General features: G+C 42.5%; 1 protein-coding gene across 3 annotated transcripts in view; it reads left to right on the top strand.

The window, feature by feature from the left end:
• cacna1ha (calcium channel, voltage-dependent, T type, alpha 1H subunit a) overlaps positions 1 to 15245 on the top strand; it is a 274075-nt gene that overhangs the window by 219165 nt on the left and 39665 nt on the right. For all 3 annotated transcript variants that reach the window (XM_072559908.1, XM_072559909.1, XM_072559907.1), the window contains exon 27: positions 1842 to 1912. In XM_072559908.1, coding sequence (XP_072416009.1) covers positions 1842 to 1912 — 71 coding nt within the window. The remainder of the gene's footprint in view (positions 1 to 1841; positions 1913 to 15245) is intronic.

Here is a 15245-nt window from a genome sequence, read left to right as displayed (position 1 = left end):
TCCTGGAGTGTTATAGGTTCATAGCTCCTTGAAAATGGAGTCACAGGGTGGTGGAGAAGGTTTTTGGCATGCTTGCTTTCATGGATCACAACACTGAGTATAGGAGGTGGGAATGTCTTGTTGCGGCTGTTCAAGATGTCAGTACGGCCACATTTAAAGTATTGCGTGCAGTTCTGGTCACCATACATAGAAAGGATATTATGAAACTTGAAAGCGTGGAGAAAGATTTACCAGGATACTACCTGGACTGGAAGGTTTGAGTTATAAGGTAAGGCTGGATAAGCTGGGGCTTATTTCCCTGGAGCATAGGAGACTGAGGGGTAACCTTATACAGGTCTATAAAATCATGAGATGTGTAGTTAAGGTAGATAGCCTACATGGTAGGGGTGTCTAAAATTAGAGGGCATAGATTTAAGGTGTGGGGGAGAGATACAAAAGGGTTCAGAGGGGCATTTTTTTCACAGAGGGTGATGAGTGTCTGGAATGGGCTGCGAGAGGCAGTGGCAGAGGTGAGTACAGTTTCATCATTTAAGAAACATTTGGACAGGTACATGGATAGGATAGGTCTGGGAGGATATGGAGCAATAGGACTAGTTTAATTGTGAAAACTAGGTGGCATGGACAAGTTGGGCTGAAGGGCCTGTTTCCATGTTGTAAACCTCTATGACTCTATGAAAAATGGAAAAGTTTTGTATGACATTTATACCAAGAACAAATGAAACGTTACAAGTGGTTTAGTCCATGGCATTGTTAGTGGTAAATGTGGATTTTCTCTCATGTTCTCTCCCAATTAGCAACTCCTTTGTCTTTTGGGCCTCCACACCATTTGTTCCCCAGCTCCCCATTTTCTATGCCCTTTCCTTTTTGAAGAAGTCATACTGAACTTGAAACGTTAACTCTGTTTGTGTCTCCACAGATGCTGCCAGATCTGCTGAGTTTCTCCAGCAATTTCTGTTTTTGTTTAAAACATTTGAATTGATTTTTATCAATACAACCTGAAGAAGTATTGTCCCTGGTGGAAAGATACTATAGAGGCAGAGCCTATTTTGTACAGATTGTAACTAAAAAAACAGAAGGAGAGTTAGGTGGGCTGTGTAATGGACGTGTGTCCTTCTGAACTGATGTTCAATTCTGAGTTTTGCTCAGGGAATGCTTTACAACCAGAGAAACAACAAAACATCTGGCTTTGGCTGTTCAGCACTTTAAACACTAAGTGTCGGTGTGAGCGTCTCCAGTAGTGACTGACTCCCTACCCCATCAATGTTAGAACTCACCAGATCAAACGCTAAGAGTTGATTGGCAAGCATCCAGGCAAATCACGTACCTTGATGTGGAAGTTCTACTTTGCTTGAAGCTCTTGGCCAATCAGCAGAGATCCAAGAGTAAATGGATAGGCAATTTTCCTTCAGGAGAGAGTGCTCAAAGAGGTTAGAGTCGAGACCAGGGTGTGTGACCTTCAGTAGCGACCTCCTTGTCTCTCCATCCCTGCTCCCAATTCATCCTAGATTGAGAGAATGGAGGACAACCATCCTCATCCTACCCACCTATTAATGCAACAGACAGGTTGACCTGGTTCCTGATTCAAAGAACTAGTCACGTTTCTCACCTGCCAGGAATGGCGGGTAATCAAGCTGGTAGCACATTGAAGCCAATCTTCCCAATTATTTGCCTTCTTACAACTTGCCTCACCATCTCCAGGGAGGGAGTAAGTGCAGTCATGGTGTTTCTTAAGCCATCTATTCAAATAATCTTACCAAGTATATATTTTTACTCTTCATGTGTATTCACTACTTATAATAACTAGTATATTAAGTGTTCCTTACTAATTTTTACATCCCTAGTGCTGAAACTACTCAAGATGGCTACTGGAATGAGGGCTTTACTCGATACAGTTGTGCAAGCTTTGCCGCAGGTATGTTGGAGGAACATGATTTAAAAGTCTGTAAAAGTGATTTCACACTGATATGTTACTCTCATTCTCTCAACGTTCAAATGTATATGCAAAACTGTCGTTTAGACATAGATGAGGAAATATAATTTTCTGCAAAATTTAAACTTAAAATTTATTAATCACTTAGATGATCACTTTGAACTACCATAGCATATGAGGCTAGGGGCCAATTGCTGGAAAATGGGACTAGAGTAGATATTGCCTGATGACCGATGAGGATATAAAGACTGAAGAGCTTCTTTCCCTGATGTAAAACTCTGACCCTATACTTGTGTACTTCTCTTCATAAATCTGCTACATTGTTCCTATATGTTGTTAGTTTGAATGTTACTGACATTTTGAAATTTCAAAAGAGCGGCCAGAAATATTAATTGAGAAATGTGCAATTATCAAACTTTGTGAGAAAAATGCAAAATATAGAAACGTAATGTGTGATTTTAAATTATATGTTTGGAATTTGAAGCATTGAAGGTTAAGCAAAATGTTGATGTTAAGGGAAAGTAACTAGTGTTAATTTTCCTTTCTATAATTATTGCACAACCTAGTTGAGTTATAGACATTGATAATGGTGTAGGTTAGCATGAGATGTACTGTGTGAAAAAAATCTTCCTTGACAAGCATACTGAGAGTTCAATGCATTGTTTTCATGCCTGACTGAGGATGCAGAAATAATTAGCATCATATTGTAGAAGAAGGATGAACTGAGGTAGAATAATTACACCTATATTTAAATTTTACTCAGAATATTATAAAATCTGAAGATTTATCAGGGTCAAAATGGGACGAGGTTTTTTATTGGGAACAGCAAGCACTCTTTCATAGAAGGATTTCCACTGGTCGAATAGAATGGTACAGTAGCTTATTGTACCGTTTTTTGCTCATCTGATTCACAGTGTGGGCACAATTTAAACCAAATGAGCTGGAAGTCCACTTTTTCTGCTGGGTTAAATGATGTGACATGACATAATTGTTGACGACTGGCAACTACACAGAGATAACATTTACATTACTGACATGAGATGTGAATCATGTAGTACTAAAAATACAATGAACTTTTCATTGTATACCATACAATGAATATATGGTACAATCACAGGCACTTGGATGTCTAGGCTAAAGCAAAAGCAATTTGGATGTATTTAATGTACTGCAGCACACTTCTGTCAGTGTGTCATCCTGCAAGAGGACTTAGTAAGATGGAGACTGAGATCTTTGTATCATTAGGTCACATATCATGGTATAGTGATGCCATCGTAAGCGAGTTCTTTAAAGATATATCATATATCTGCTGCGAGTCATAACACAACATTCCCCTGTTTTTGAAGAAAGGAAATCCAAAACAGATATACATCTTTGTATGGAAATATATTAGGAGAAAATGAGGACTGCAGATGCTGGAGATCAGAGCTGAAAGTGTGTTGCTGGAAAAGCGCAGCAGGTCAGGCAGCATCCAAGGAGCAGGAGAATTGACATTTCGGGCATGAGCCTGAAGAAGGGCTCATTCCCGAAACGTTGATTCTCCTGCTCCTTGGATGCTGCCTGACCTGCTGCGCTTTTCCAGCAACACATTTTCAGCTATGGAAGCATATTGTCGATTTAACAATTATACAGATAACAAGATTAATAATTCAAATTTCAATGGAACATTTTGGAGATTTGCCCACTCATTTGATCTGTGATCATTTACCCATTTGGAGAGGTGCATGCTATTCTCAGTTACTCTTGGCTGACACCCTGATTGTCTTGCTTGTTGATATCACTTAGCAGCGTCATGCACTCATTGCATTGGGCTTTTTTTCTTGTGTTTCTGTGTTTATTATTGTCTTGTCATTGCATTTGGTCTGAGTTGGCTACTGGTTCATTGCAAGGTAGTACCATGATTGGTAATAATGCCATACAACCTAAGCTGATTGCATATCTTAGAATCCGTTGCTGATATGGTATTGTGTGTGAGATGCGTTATTTATACGAATATATTTCAAAATTATTTGTTATAGAGTTTAGATTTTGAACAAATAGTATGTGGGATTTCTCTGACTACGAATGATTTTAGTGATTGACGCATAGGTATTTCTGCAGTGATGGTGATTTAATTTAAAACAGTATAAAACAGAGATTTCCTGAACAGTAATGAGGTTTTGTTTTCACCGGGTGAGTTTTACTAATGAACAGAGTAAACAGTTGTGCATTAGGCTTCAGTAAGCAGGTTCCAAAGTTTTGATTTTGGCCTGAGGGAAACACTCATATCTTAATATGGACTGGTGAATTTGACTTCAGTAGTGGGTAAGTTGTCGGAATGGATTCTGAGAAATAGGGTTTACATGCATTTGGAAATGCAAGGGCTGATTAAGACATGGCTTTGTGCATGGGAAATCACAAATCTCAAAAATTTTATTGAGTTGTTTGAAGAGGTTACCAAGAAGGCAAATGAAGGCAGAACATAGACATTGTCTACATGGACTTTAGCAAGACCTTCAACAAAGTCCCACATGGTAGACTGGTTAGTAAGGTTAGATCACATGGGACCAGGGAAAGCTAGCCAATTGGAAACAAAATTGGCTTGATGGTAGAAGACAGAGGGTGACGATAGATAGTTGTTATTTGGACTAGAGGCCTGTGACCAGAGGTGTGCTGCAAGGATTAGTCCTGGATCCACTGCTGTTTGTCATTTATATCAATGATTTGGGTGAGAATGTATGAGGTATGGTTAGTAAATTTCTAGGTGACACCAAAATTGACAGTATAGTGGACAGTAAAGAAGGTTATCAAAGAGTACAAAGAGATCTTAATCAGATGGACCAATAGCCTGAGAAGTGGCAGATGGAATTTACTTTAGATAACTGTGAGGTGTTGCATTTTGGTTAGGTAAACTAGGGCAGGACTTACACAATTAATGGTAGGGTACTGGGAAGTGTAATTGAAGAGAGGAATCTAGGTGTACACGCTCATAGTTTCTTGAAAGTGGCGTAACATGTAGACAGAGTGGTGAAGGAGGTGTTTGGCATGCTTGCCTTCCTTGGTCAGAGCATTCAATATAGAAGTTGGAATGTCTTATTGCAGCTGCACAAGACATTGGTGAGGTTACTTTTGGAATGCTGCGTACAATTCTGGTCATCTTGCTGTACGAAGGATATCCTCAAACTAGAAAAGGTGCAGAAAAATTTACAAGGTTGTAGGCAGGACCAGACGGTTTGAGCTATAAGGAGATGCTGGATAGGCTGGTACTTTTACCCTGGAGCATGGGAGGCTGATATTAATTCATAAAATCATGACAAGGCATAGATAAGTAAACAGCCACAATTTTTTCCAAGAAAAGGGTAATCCAAAACTAAAAGATATAGGTTTAATGTGAGAGGGAAAAGATTTAAAAGCGACTGACGAGGCAACTTATTCACCCAGAAGGTGATGAATGTATGGAATGAGCTGCCAAAGGAAGTGGTAGTGGCAGGCACAATTACAACAATTAAAAGACATTTGGACAGGTACATGAATAAGAAATGTTTAGAAGGATTTGGATGAAATACAGGCAAATGGGATTAGTTAAGTGTGTGATACCTGGTCAGCAAGGACAAGTTCAACTGAAGGGTCTGTTTTTGTGCTATTTGATTCTATGACTCAATGACTTTAAGTCTTAGCTGAAGCAGGATAGGTAAGACAGTTGCTGCTAAAGAAGGGTGATAGTTTAGAACTATTAATACTACAGTATAAGGAGTTTAGTTTGAAAGTTCTAAACCAGAAATGCTTGGTTAAAACCCGGAAGGAGTTCTTTGAAGCTTGAGGAAATTTAAGCTACATTTTATGAAGACTCGGGTAAGGGGCTATCAAATACTCAATTCTGGAAATTGGAATGACGGTCAAATTAAGCCCTGCGGGTGTGATAAAGAAAGGGATTCTTTCTGGTGTGAGTACAATAACGGAGTGCTGTTGAGATTAATAGGATTATTTTTGACATTGTGTTTTGAATGTTATAAATATATTTTTATTGAAAGAGAAGAAAAGTTTTTGGATATTACAACAAATACAAAATAAACAATTCAAACCAATACAAAAACCCCCACTAATTACATAAAGAAATAAACAATAACTAATAACTAACTAAACAAAATCATGATAATAATAATAATAATAATAATAATAATAATACAGCTCAATGAAGCAAAGTAATCATCCTCGACCATCAAGTGGATAAATTACATATTGATGTGTTTGTAGTTCCTCCTCCCTGGATACCAGACTCATTAAACAGAATCATTATGGCTGTACATTAGTATGGCAGACAAATCTGTACCCAAGTAGTCCTTATAAAAATTCTCAGTTTTACAGTACACCATTTTTGTAAGAAAGTCCAAAGGGGTGTGTTCCATGAGTAGATTACGCCAGCCCAGTAGCCGCAGGGGGTTTTCAGACACCCACCTAAACTGAATGTTTGTTCTCGCACAAAAAGTGAGGATACTGATAAGCCTTTTTTTTGCGCGCATCTAATGGAAGTGGATGATCAAGGCCAAGAATAAGAGATACAGGGTTCATCTCCATCTCTGTCCTCAAGACCCTCTCTATTTCACCTACCACAGCGCTCCAGTATGCCCTCAGCCTGTGGCAGGACCAGAGATAATGAGTGAGTATAACCAAACTCATCTTGCATTGAGGACACATTGGAGATACTCCTGCTTTAAATTTTGAAAGGCAATCTGGAGCCAAGTGGACCCTGTAGAGAATCTTCAATTGCAAGGCGTGGGTCCTGCTGCAGATTGAGATCATCCTTGCATTTCCCAGATATTCTCCCATACTTCAGAAGAGATCTTAACGTCTGGCTCTATCTCCCATTCCTTATGGAGCCTTTCAGACTCTTCCGAGGGACCCTCTCTCAATAGGTGATAGATAGTACAGACAGAAAGTGTGTTCTCAGTACTCAGCACCCTCTTCTCCGTGTCAGATCTATAGGAATCTATAGGTCCCTACTGGGCAACTCGTATTTCCGAGCCAACTGGTCAAACGACACCAGTATATCCTCATCGAATAAGTCACCCAAGCAAGACACACCCCTAGCTGCCCATAGTTTAAACCCCAAGTCCATCATCCCTGGCTGAAAACCCGGCTTACCAACTATGGGTGTAAAAGATTATGTTTTGGCAATATTACCCTCATTTTGACATATTGCCTTTTACGACTGGACAGTATTAATTACTATTGGGCTGTGGCAATATTCCTTGACTGTCCTCATTTTGTCCAAGAACAACAAGCCAGTAAGGGGACATCTTGCCTAATGCTTTGATGTCCAGCCAGTGAGCGAGAGTCCCCTGGGCACAGTCATTCACACAGGATAGCAACAAGCTTAACTGATAGTTTTTAATATTTGGGATCCACTCCTCCCAGACTGTGGGGTAGCTGCAATTTAGTCAATTTAAGAAGGGGTCGCTTGCGATACCAAATAAAGGAACTGAATCGGCCGTTCAGTTTTCTAAATGTTTGCTTAGTTAAAAAATAAAGGAAGCATTCGCATATGATACAGCAGACGGGGGAGAATGTTCATTTTAATGAGGGCTACTTAACCTAACCAGGAGATTGGAAGCACCTCTCATCTTCGAAGGTCTTTTTTGATTCTGTCGAATAAATGGGCAAAATTGGTATTAAATAGCCGATCAAATACGGGAGTAATGAATATTCCTACATAGAGAAAGCCCTCCTTTGAACATCTAAAGGGAAATTGAGATTCGTCCTCAGGATCAGGCATTTTCGGGAGACCACCCACCGGCATGGCCTCTGATTTCACAAAGTTGATCTTTTAATCTGAAAAACTGCCAAACGAATTAATGTATTGTATCAGATGTGGCACCGTAACTCTTGGGTTTGATAAAAAGACAAGAACGTCATCTGCATACAATGTAATCTTATGTGACTTTGTCTCCACTTCTGGAGCAGTTTTATTGGGATCCCTACGTATAGCCTCAGCCAGTGGTTCAGTCACCAATGTAAAAGGCAATGGTGATAAGGGACAACTCTGTCAACTGCCCCTAAGAGTATTGAAATTGCGTGAGCGCACACCATTGGTGAGTACAGCAGCAAGAGGGTCACTATACAAAACCTCTACCCACCTAATAAAGGCCTCACTCAAGCCAAACCGCTTTAAAGTATAAAAAAGATATGGCCATTCAACCAGTCAAATGCTTTTTCTGCATCTAAAGGGATCACTATCCCTATACTGATCATTGTTGACGTACTTGGGTCATATTAAGTAACTTCCTGACATTATTCGACGACCTGCAACCTTTTATAAATACCGTCTGATCCTCTTTAATGATAGAGGGCAGCACAGTTTCTAACCTTAGTGCCAGCGTCTTAGGTAGGATTTTAAAATTGACATACAGGAGTGAAATTGGACTACAGGAAGCACAGTCCACTTGGGCCCTGTCTTTTTTTAAGAATAAGAGAGATGTTTGCCTCTCTTAAAAGTGACAGGAGGAGGCCACGACTACGTGATTCGTTAAACATACTAAGCATCGGTCCGGTCAGTATGCTTATAAATTCCTTATAAAACTCACTGGGAAGTCCTTCAGGACCAGGCGCCTTTCCATTCTGAAGCTGCCTCACAGCCTCCTGTACCTCTTGCACTGACAACAGGGCATTAAGGAGAGACTCTGGTTCAGGGGTCTCCCCTGAGAGGTCCAAATTCTTTAAAAAAGACGCCATCCTAACCTGCCTATCCTCACAACTTTCAGACTGGTATAGTTCAGCGTAAAATTTCTGATTTGCCATGCTAATCCTTTTAGAATCTTAGGTTAAAATTCCAACATCCTCCCTGATCGAGGTAATTGGTTGGGGAGCATTCCTTTTCCTGGCAAGATACGCTAAGTACTTGCCTGGCTTATCACCATGCTCAGCCTTTAGTTTACAAATGTAAGCTTCCTCTTAGCTGTCTGTGTGAGCACGGAGTTCAGTGTAGACCTGAAGCGCTACAATCCTCTGCAGTTTAGCCAACAAGGGCCTGTCAAAGTATGCCTTCATATGTCTCGATCAAGCATTGTTGCACACCCTTCTGCCGTTTCTTCCTGGCAGAATAAGAAATAACTAACCCCATAGCAAAGGCTTTAGCTGTTTCCCACAGAATGGATGGATTACTGGTTGATCCTAAATTAATGTCTAAAAATTTCCTGAATTCAGTAGAAAAGAATTCAGTAAACTTGCTATCCTTAAGGATAAAGGGATCTAATTGCCAATGCCTAGAACCAACAATAGTATCCTTACCCTTGACCATTAAATACACTGGAGTATGATCAGAAATAGTGATATTGCCTAAATGCATTGAGGAAGTCAAAAATAAATCAATCCTGGTATGGCATTTGTGCAGATTCGGAAAAAAAAGTAAAATCCCTGCCAGTAGGGTGAATGTGCCTTCAAACATTTACCAATCCTAGTTGAATACACAAATCCCTTAATTTCTTGGACTGTGAAGAAGATATTGGGGGGCCTTTGGGCAAGCTGTCCATTGTAGGATCTATTAGACAATCAAAATGCTCCCCCCCACCTTGATAATATGCTGAGATGTGAGGTTAACTAGTCTAGAAAGTGCTTCTATCAAGAACTTGAGGGGGTGGGCCGGGGGACAGTAAACATTTAAGATCCCGTATTCTTCCACATGTATCAAAGCTTTAAGGATTACAACTCTCCCATGTATCTCTTTAATACATTCTAACAATTTAAATGGGTGATTCTTCCTAACAAGAATGGCCACCCTTTACTCCTCTTATTGAAAGATGAGAAATAAACCCGATCATACCCATTCTGTTGCAGTTTCAAATGCTTTACATCATTTAGGTGTGTTTCCTGCAATAAGACAACATCCATCCTCTCCCTTTTAAAACTGGAAAGTACCTTTTTCCTCTTGACTGGGGAGTGAATCCCCTAATGTTCTAGGTACACCACTTGAACACATCCTCAGCCATAACCTTCTACAGCACTATTTAGACCCCACAGAGGGAATTGTTGACCTTCACTTCAAGAAAGTCCACAAAACACAAAAACTACATAAACTGAAATTGCTACAACCAACAAACCTACAAAACTTGCAAAAGCTATGTACACCAAAAACGGAAAAACAAAAAAATGCCAAAGGCACCGATTAGAGGAATCTTCATTTCCCCCCCCCCCCCCCCACCCCATTCAAAGGGGTCACCTACACATCTCAAAGCCCTACTAACCATCTCCACCACCCTCTTAACTCCTACCAGCTAGGGTCACGCCACACACACAACCCAGTAGAAAAATGCAAGATTAGTAATACACACAAGTAACTTAAAAGTAAATATGTCACCCATCCCTTGGTATAACTTAGAAATTAAAGGTAGATACTCTATCCATCCTGAGCATAATTTAATGCAACTTATTACCAACAAAAGGGAACTCCACCAACTCCTCCTTAAAGAAGGACAAACCCGAACAGCTCTGTCATCTGTGCCTATTCAATCTTCCAGCTTGAGTCAGCATGTCCACAAAGTTCCTTGCTTTCTCTGGCGAGTCAAATGAATGTACATGTCCATTATAATTAATCCGAAACACCGCTGGATATCTTAGAGAGTACTGGCTCCCAAGCTTTCTCGATCTCTTCTTGATGCCATGGTAGGACTTCCTTTTCCGGATCACCACTGCTGAAAAATCTTGAAAAAGCTTGACCCTGGTACCCTTGAACACCAACGCTCTTGGATCGTTCCCTTGGGCTCTGGAAGCTTCCATGACTCTCTGTTTGCCTTTACAATGATCTAAACTGTACCAGGACAGGGCGAGGGCGCTGGTCCATTCCTGGCCTTTGTGCCATGACCCAGTGGGCTGTCTCAATCTTTACCCTTCCCTTTTCAGCCTCCAAACTAAGAAATTCTGGGAACCACCTCTCAAAGAATCCCACTTTCGTCCTCTCCGGTATGCTCCTGTTCTCAAGATCATTGACCAGATCCAGCAAACCATGTACCTGTGTTTCCAGGGCTTCTGCCTCTGGCTCTACCTCTGTGTTCCAGTGTTCAAGCTCAGCAGTCCTTTTCACCAGGTCTTGCAGCATAGAAGAGACTGGGACCAGCTTCTCCTCAATTTTCTCTTCAGTCTGCCTCCCCAGAACCCCGTGAGATTTGCAAGCCCCTCAACCAAGGCCTGGTGAGTAAGCAAGTCTGCTGCCTCAGTGGGTTGGGCCGCAGCCCCGCTCCCAGGTGAACTTGCTCCTTTCTTCGTCACTCTCCTGCAGTAAAAAAATGAAGATAAGTAAAATTTTCAAGTTCTGTAGCTCTTTTACTGTGATTTTACTCACAGTAGCATGGAATGAACAGGTTCTAGGCCTGTCCTAGATTAGATTAGATTACTTACAGTGTGGAAACAGGCCCTTCGGCCCAACAAGTCCACACCGACCCGCCACTCACCCATACCCCTACATTTATCCCTTTTTACCTAACACTACGGGCAATTTAGCATAGCCAATTCACCTGACCTGCACATCTTTGGACTGTGGGAGGAAACGGGAGCACCCGGAGGAAACCCATGCAGACACGGGGAGAATGTGCAAACTCCACACAGTCAGTCCCCTGAGTCAGGAATTGAACCCGGGTCTCTGGCGCTGTGAGGCAGCAGTGCTAACCACTTTGCACCGTGCCACCCATTCTGCTGATGTTGTTGCAGAGAACCCAACAAACGTGATTCTCCTAGGTCACCATTATCTTGGATTCCCTTGAAATATTTAAATTTGTGTTATATATAAACAGGTTGATTTATTCTATTTATTCACGGAATGTGGGCATTGCTGGCTAGGCCAACATTTATAACCTATCCCTAATTGCCCAGAAAGACAGCTAAGAATCAATCATATTGTTGTGGGTCTGGAGTCACATGTAGGCCAGTTCAGGTAAGGACAGCAGATTCCCTTCCATAAAGGGAGTTAGTGGACAAATGGATTTTTCTGATAAGCATCAGTGGTTACATGATTGCTAGGAGAAAGTGAGGAATGCAGATGCTGGAAATCAGAGTTGAGAGTGTGGTGCTGGAAAGGCACAGCAGGTCAGGCAGCATCCGAGGAAAAGGAAAATAGACTTTTCGGGCATAAGCCCTTCATCAGGAATAAGGCTTCTGGGCTGGGGGCTGAGAAATAATTGGGAGGGGAATGGGGTTGTGGGGAACGTAGCTGAGAAAGCGATAGGTAGATGAAGGTGAGGGAGAAGGTGATAGGTCAGGGGAGGGTGGAGCAGATAGATGGGAAGATTGATGGACAGGTCAGGAGGGTGGTGCCGAGTTGGAGGTTTGGGACTGGGATAACGTGGGGTGGTGGGAAATGAGGAAACTTTTGAAATTACATTTATTCCTTGTGGTTGCAGTGTCCCAAGGCAGAATATGAGGCGTTGTTCCTCCAGGCATCAGGTGGTAATGGTTTTGCGGTGGAGGAGGCCCAGGACCTACGTGTGCTTGATGGAGCGAGAGAGGGAGTTGAAGTGTTCAGCCATGGGGCTGTGGGACCAGTGGGTGAGGGTTTCCCAGAGATGCTCAAACCCAATTCTACCACACTACATTTTCAGCCATGTGTTTACCTCTTTAGTCTTGTTGACCATGTGTCAATTTGCTTGTAGCTCAGGAAGTAATTCAGAGATGATTATCTTTTTGGTTTTGCTTTCTAATTTAGCTCCTAGCTGTTCATATTCCCTCAGCAGAACATCTTTCCTTTCTTCTGTCTCCTGAAACACAGCATCTAGCTAACTCTCCCCCTCACTGATGTGTTGCAGTGTTTGAAGCTCAGATGTCAGCTCATCAACTCTGATCTGGAGTTCCTCAAGCAACCAACACTTGTTACAGATGTGGTCAATATGAGCCACAATGGCATCCACCAAATTCCATGCCATGCAATCATAAAACTTCGCCTGGCCTGACATCTGTTTTTGAATTTCTTAGTTATCAATTTAGTTTTTAAAATTACATACTGATCTTTTAGCTTATGGCCTGCAAATATTTCCCCTTTTTGCCTTCAATCTGAAAATAATCTGTAATAGATAGTCAGATTAGTAGCTATCACCAATCAATGAACTGATGGTTTATCTGTGATATCATTCTTTGTGTTGGGCCCCTAATCCTGGGCTTCAATTTATCCTGGGTCGAGAATGTGGTGCTGGAAAAGCACAGCCAGTTAGGCAACATCCGAGGGGCAGGCGAATCGACGTTTTGGGCATAAGCCCCTTCATCAGGAATGATGCTTGTGGGACAGGGGGCTGAGAGATAGATGCGAGTGGGTGGGGCTGGGGGAAGGTAGCTGAGAATGCAATAGGTAGATTGAAGATGGGGAAGAAGGTGACAAGTTGGAGAGGAAGGTGGAGTGGATAGATGAGAAAGGCGATGGACAGGTCAAGAGGGTGATGCTGAGTTTGAGGCTTGGGAGTGGGATAAGATGGGGGAGAGGAAACTGATGAAATCCACATAAATCCTGTGTGGTTGCCAAGGTGGAAGATGAAGCGTTCTTCCTTCAGGTATCGGGTGGTTAGGGTTTGTTGATGGAGGAGGCCCAGGATATCCATGTCCTTAGCAGAATGTGAGGGGAGTTGAAGTATTCAACATGGGATATTGGGGTTGGTTGGTGTGGGTGTCCCAGAGGTGTTCTCTGAAACGATCCGCAAGTTGGTGTTCAGTTTCCCTGGTGTAAAGGAGACCACATCGGGTGCAACGGATACAGTAGATGACATTGATGGAGGTGCAGGTAAATTTCAGTTAGATGTGGAAGGATCCTCTGGGGCCTTGGACGGATGTGAGGGTGGGACAGGTTTTGCAGTTCCTGCAAGGTACCAGGAGTGGGGGTGTAGATCTGATGAGGGAGTCGCGGTGGGAATGGTCTCTATGGAATGCTGATAGAGGTGGGAAGGAAAATATCTCCCTAACGGTGGGGTCTGTTTGTAGGTGGCAGAGGATGATGGGTAGAAGGTGAGGACCAGGGGAGTTCTGTCCTTGTTGCATTGGGAAGGATGGGGTTCAAGGGCGGAGGTATGGGGAGTGGAGGAGATGTGCTGGAGGGCATTGTCGACCACATGAGAGGGGAAATTGTGATCTTTGAAAAAGGAGGATTTTCTAAGGTGGAATTGGTCATCCTGGGAACAGATGCTGTGGAGGTGGAGGAATTGGGAATAAGAAATAGCGTTTTTACAGGATGCAGAGTGGGAGGAGGTGTAGTCCACTTTTAACCTGTTAAAAACAGCCTTAGAAACTATGAGCCAAAAAAAAAGCATAAAGCAACACTTCCCCTGTGTATCTAATTACCATATTGCCTCTACATTCCCTGAACTATGTGTTCATACAGGATGTATGTCACTCTGCATGTGATCTCACCTTCCTGACCTTGCAAAGCTTACTGATCAGCCTTTATGTGAAGAACAGTCATTCTCAGTTTCTCTCTTGAGTTCAGTTATTTGTCCATGTTTGAACCAAGGCTGTAGTGACCCCAGGGACTGAAGAGCCCTGGCAGAACCACCTGTTGGTTGTCTTGCCACCTGCAACAGACTCAGTCGAATGAGTAATGGGATGGCACGGTGGCTCAGTGGTTAGCACTGCTGCCTCACAGCACCAGGGTCCTAGGTTCGATTCCAGCCTCAGGTGACTGTGTGTAGAGTTTGCACATTCTCCCTGTGTCTGCATGGGTTTCCTCCAGGTGCTGCGGTGTCCTCCCACAGTCCAAAGATGTGCAGGTTAGGTGAATTGGCCACGTTAAATTGCCCATAGTGTTAGGTATATTAGTCAGAGGGAAATGGGTCTGAGTGGGTTACTCTTCGGAGGGTCGGTGTGGACTTGTTGGGCCAAAGGGCCTGTTTCCACACTATAAAAGGAAAAGGGTGGGCGGCACAGTGGTTAGCAGCGCCAGAGACCTGTCGGACAACTGTCTGTGTGGAGTTTGCACATTCTCCCTGTGTCTGCGTGGGTTTCCTCTGGGTGCTCCGGTATCCTCCCACAGTCCAAAGATGTGCAGGTTAGGTGAATTGGCCATGCTAAATTGCCCATAGTATCAGGTAAAGGGGTAAATGTAGGGGAATGTCTGGGTGGGTTGCTGTTCAGAGGGTCGGTGTGGACTTATTGGGCCGAAGGGCCTGTGTCCATACTGTAAGTAATCTAATCTAAAAAAACTATGTCCTTTTGGTTCCAACCAGCTAAATCAGTTTTAGTGCTGCCGAGCCACTCCTGATGATGGACAATGTCCTCTATGCCGAGTATATTCTGCACCCTTGACGCCATCAATGTTTCCCCCAGTTGGTATTTAATAGAGAGAATATTTAAAAGAGAGAAAACTGATTCATGAGTT

The sequence above is a fragment of the Chiloscyllium punctatum genome, chromosome 40 (assembly GCF_047496795.1).
Source record: "Chiloscyllium punctatum isolate Juve2018m chromosome 40, sChiPun1.3, whole genome shotgun sequence".
NCBI lineage: Eukaryota > Metazoa > Chordata > Chondrichthyes > Orectolobiformes > Hemiscylliidae > Chiloscyllium > Chiloscyllium punctatum.
This window is presented reverse-complemented; position numbering and strand designations above follow the sequence as displayed.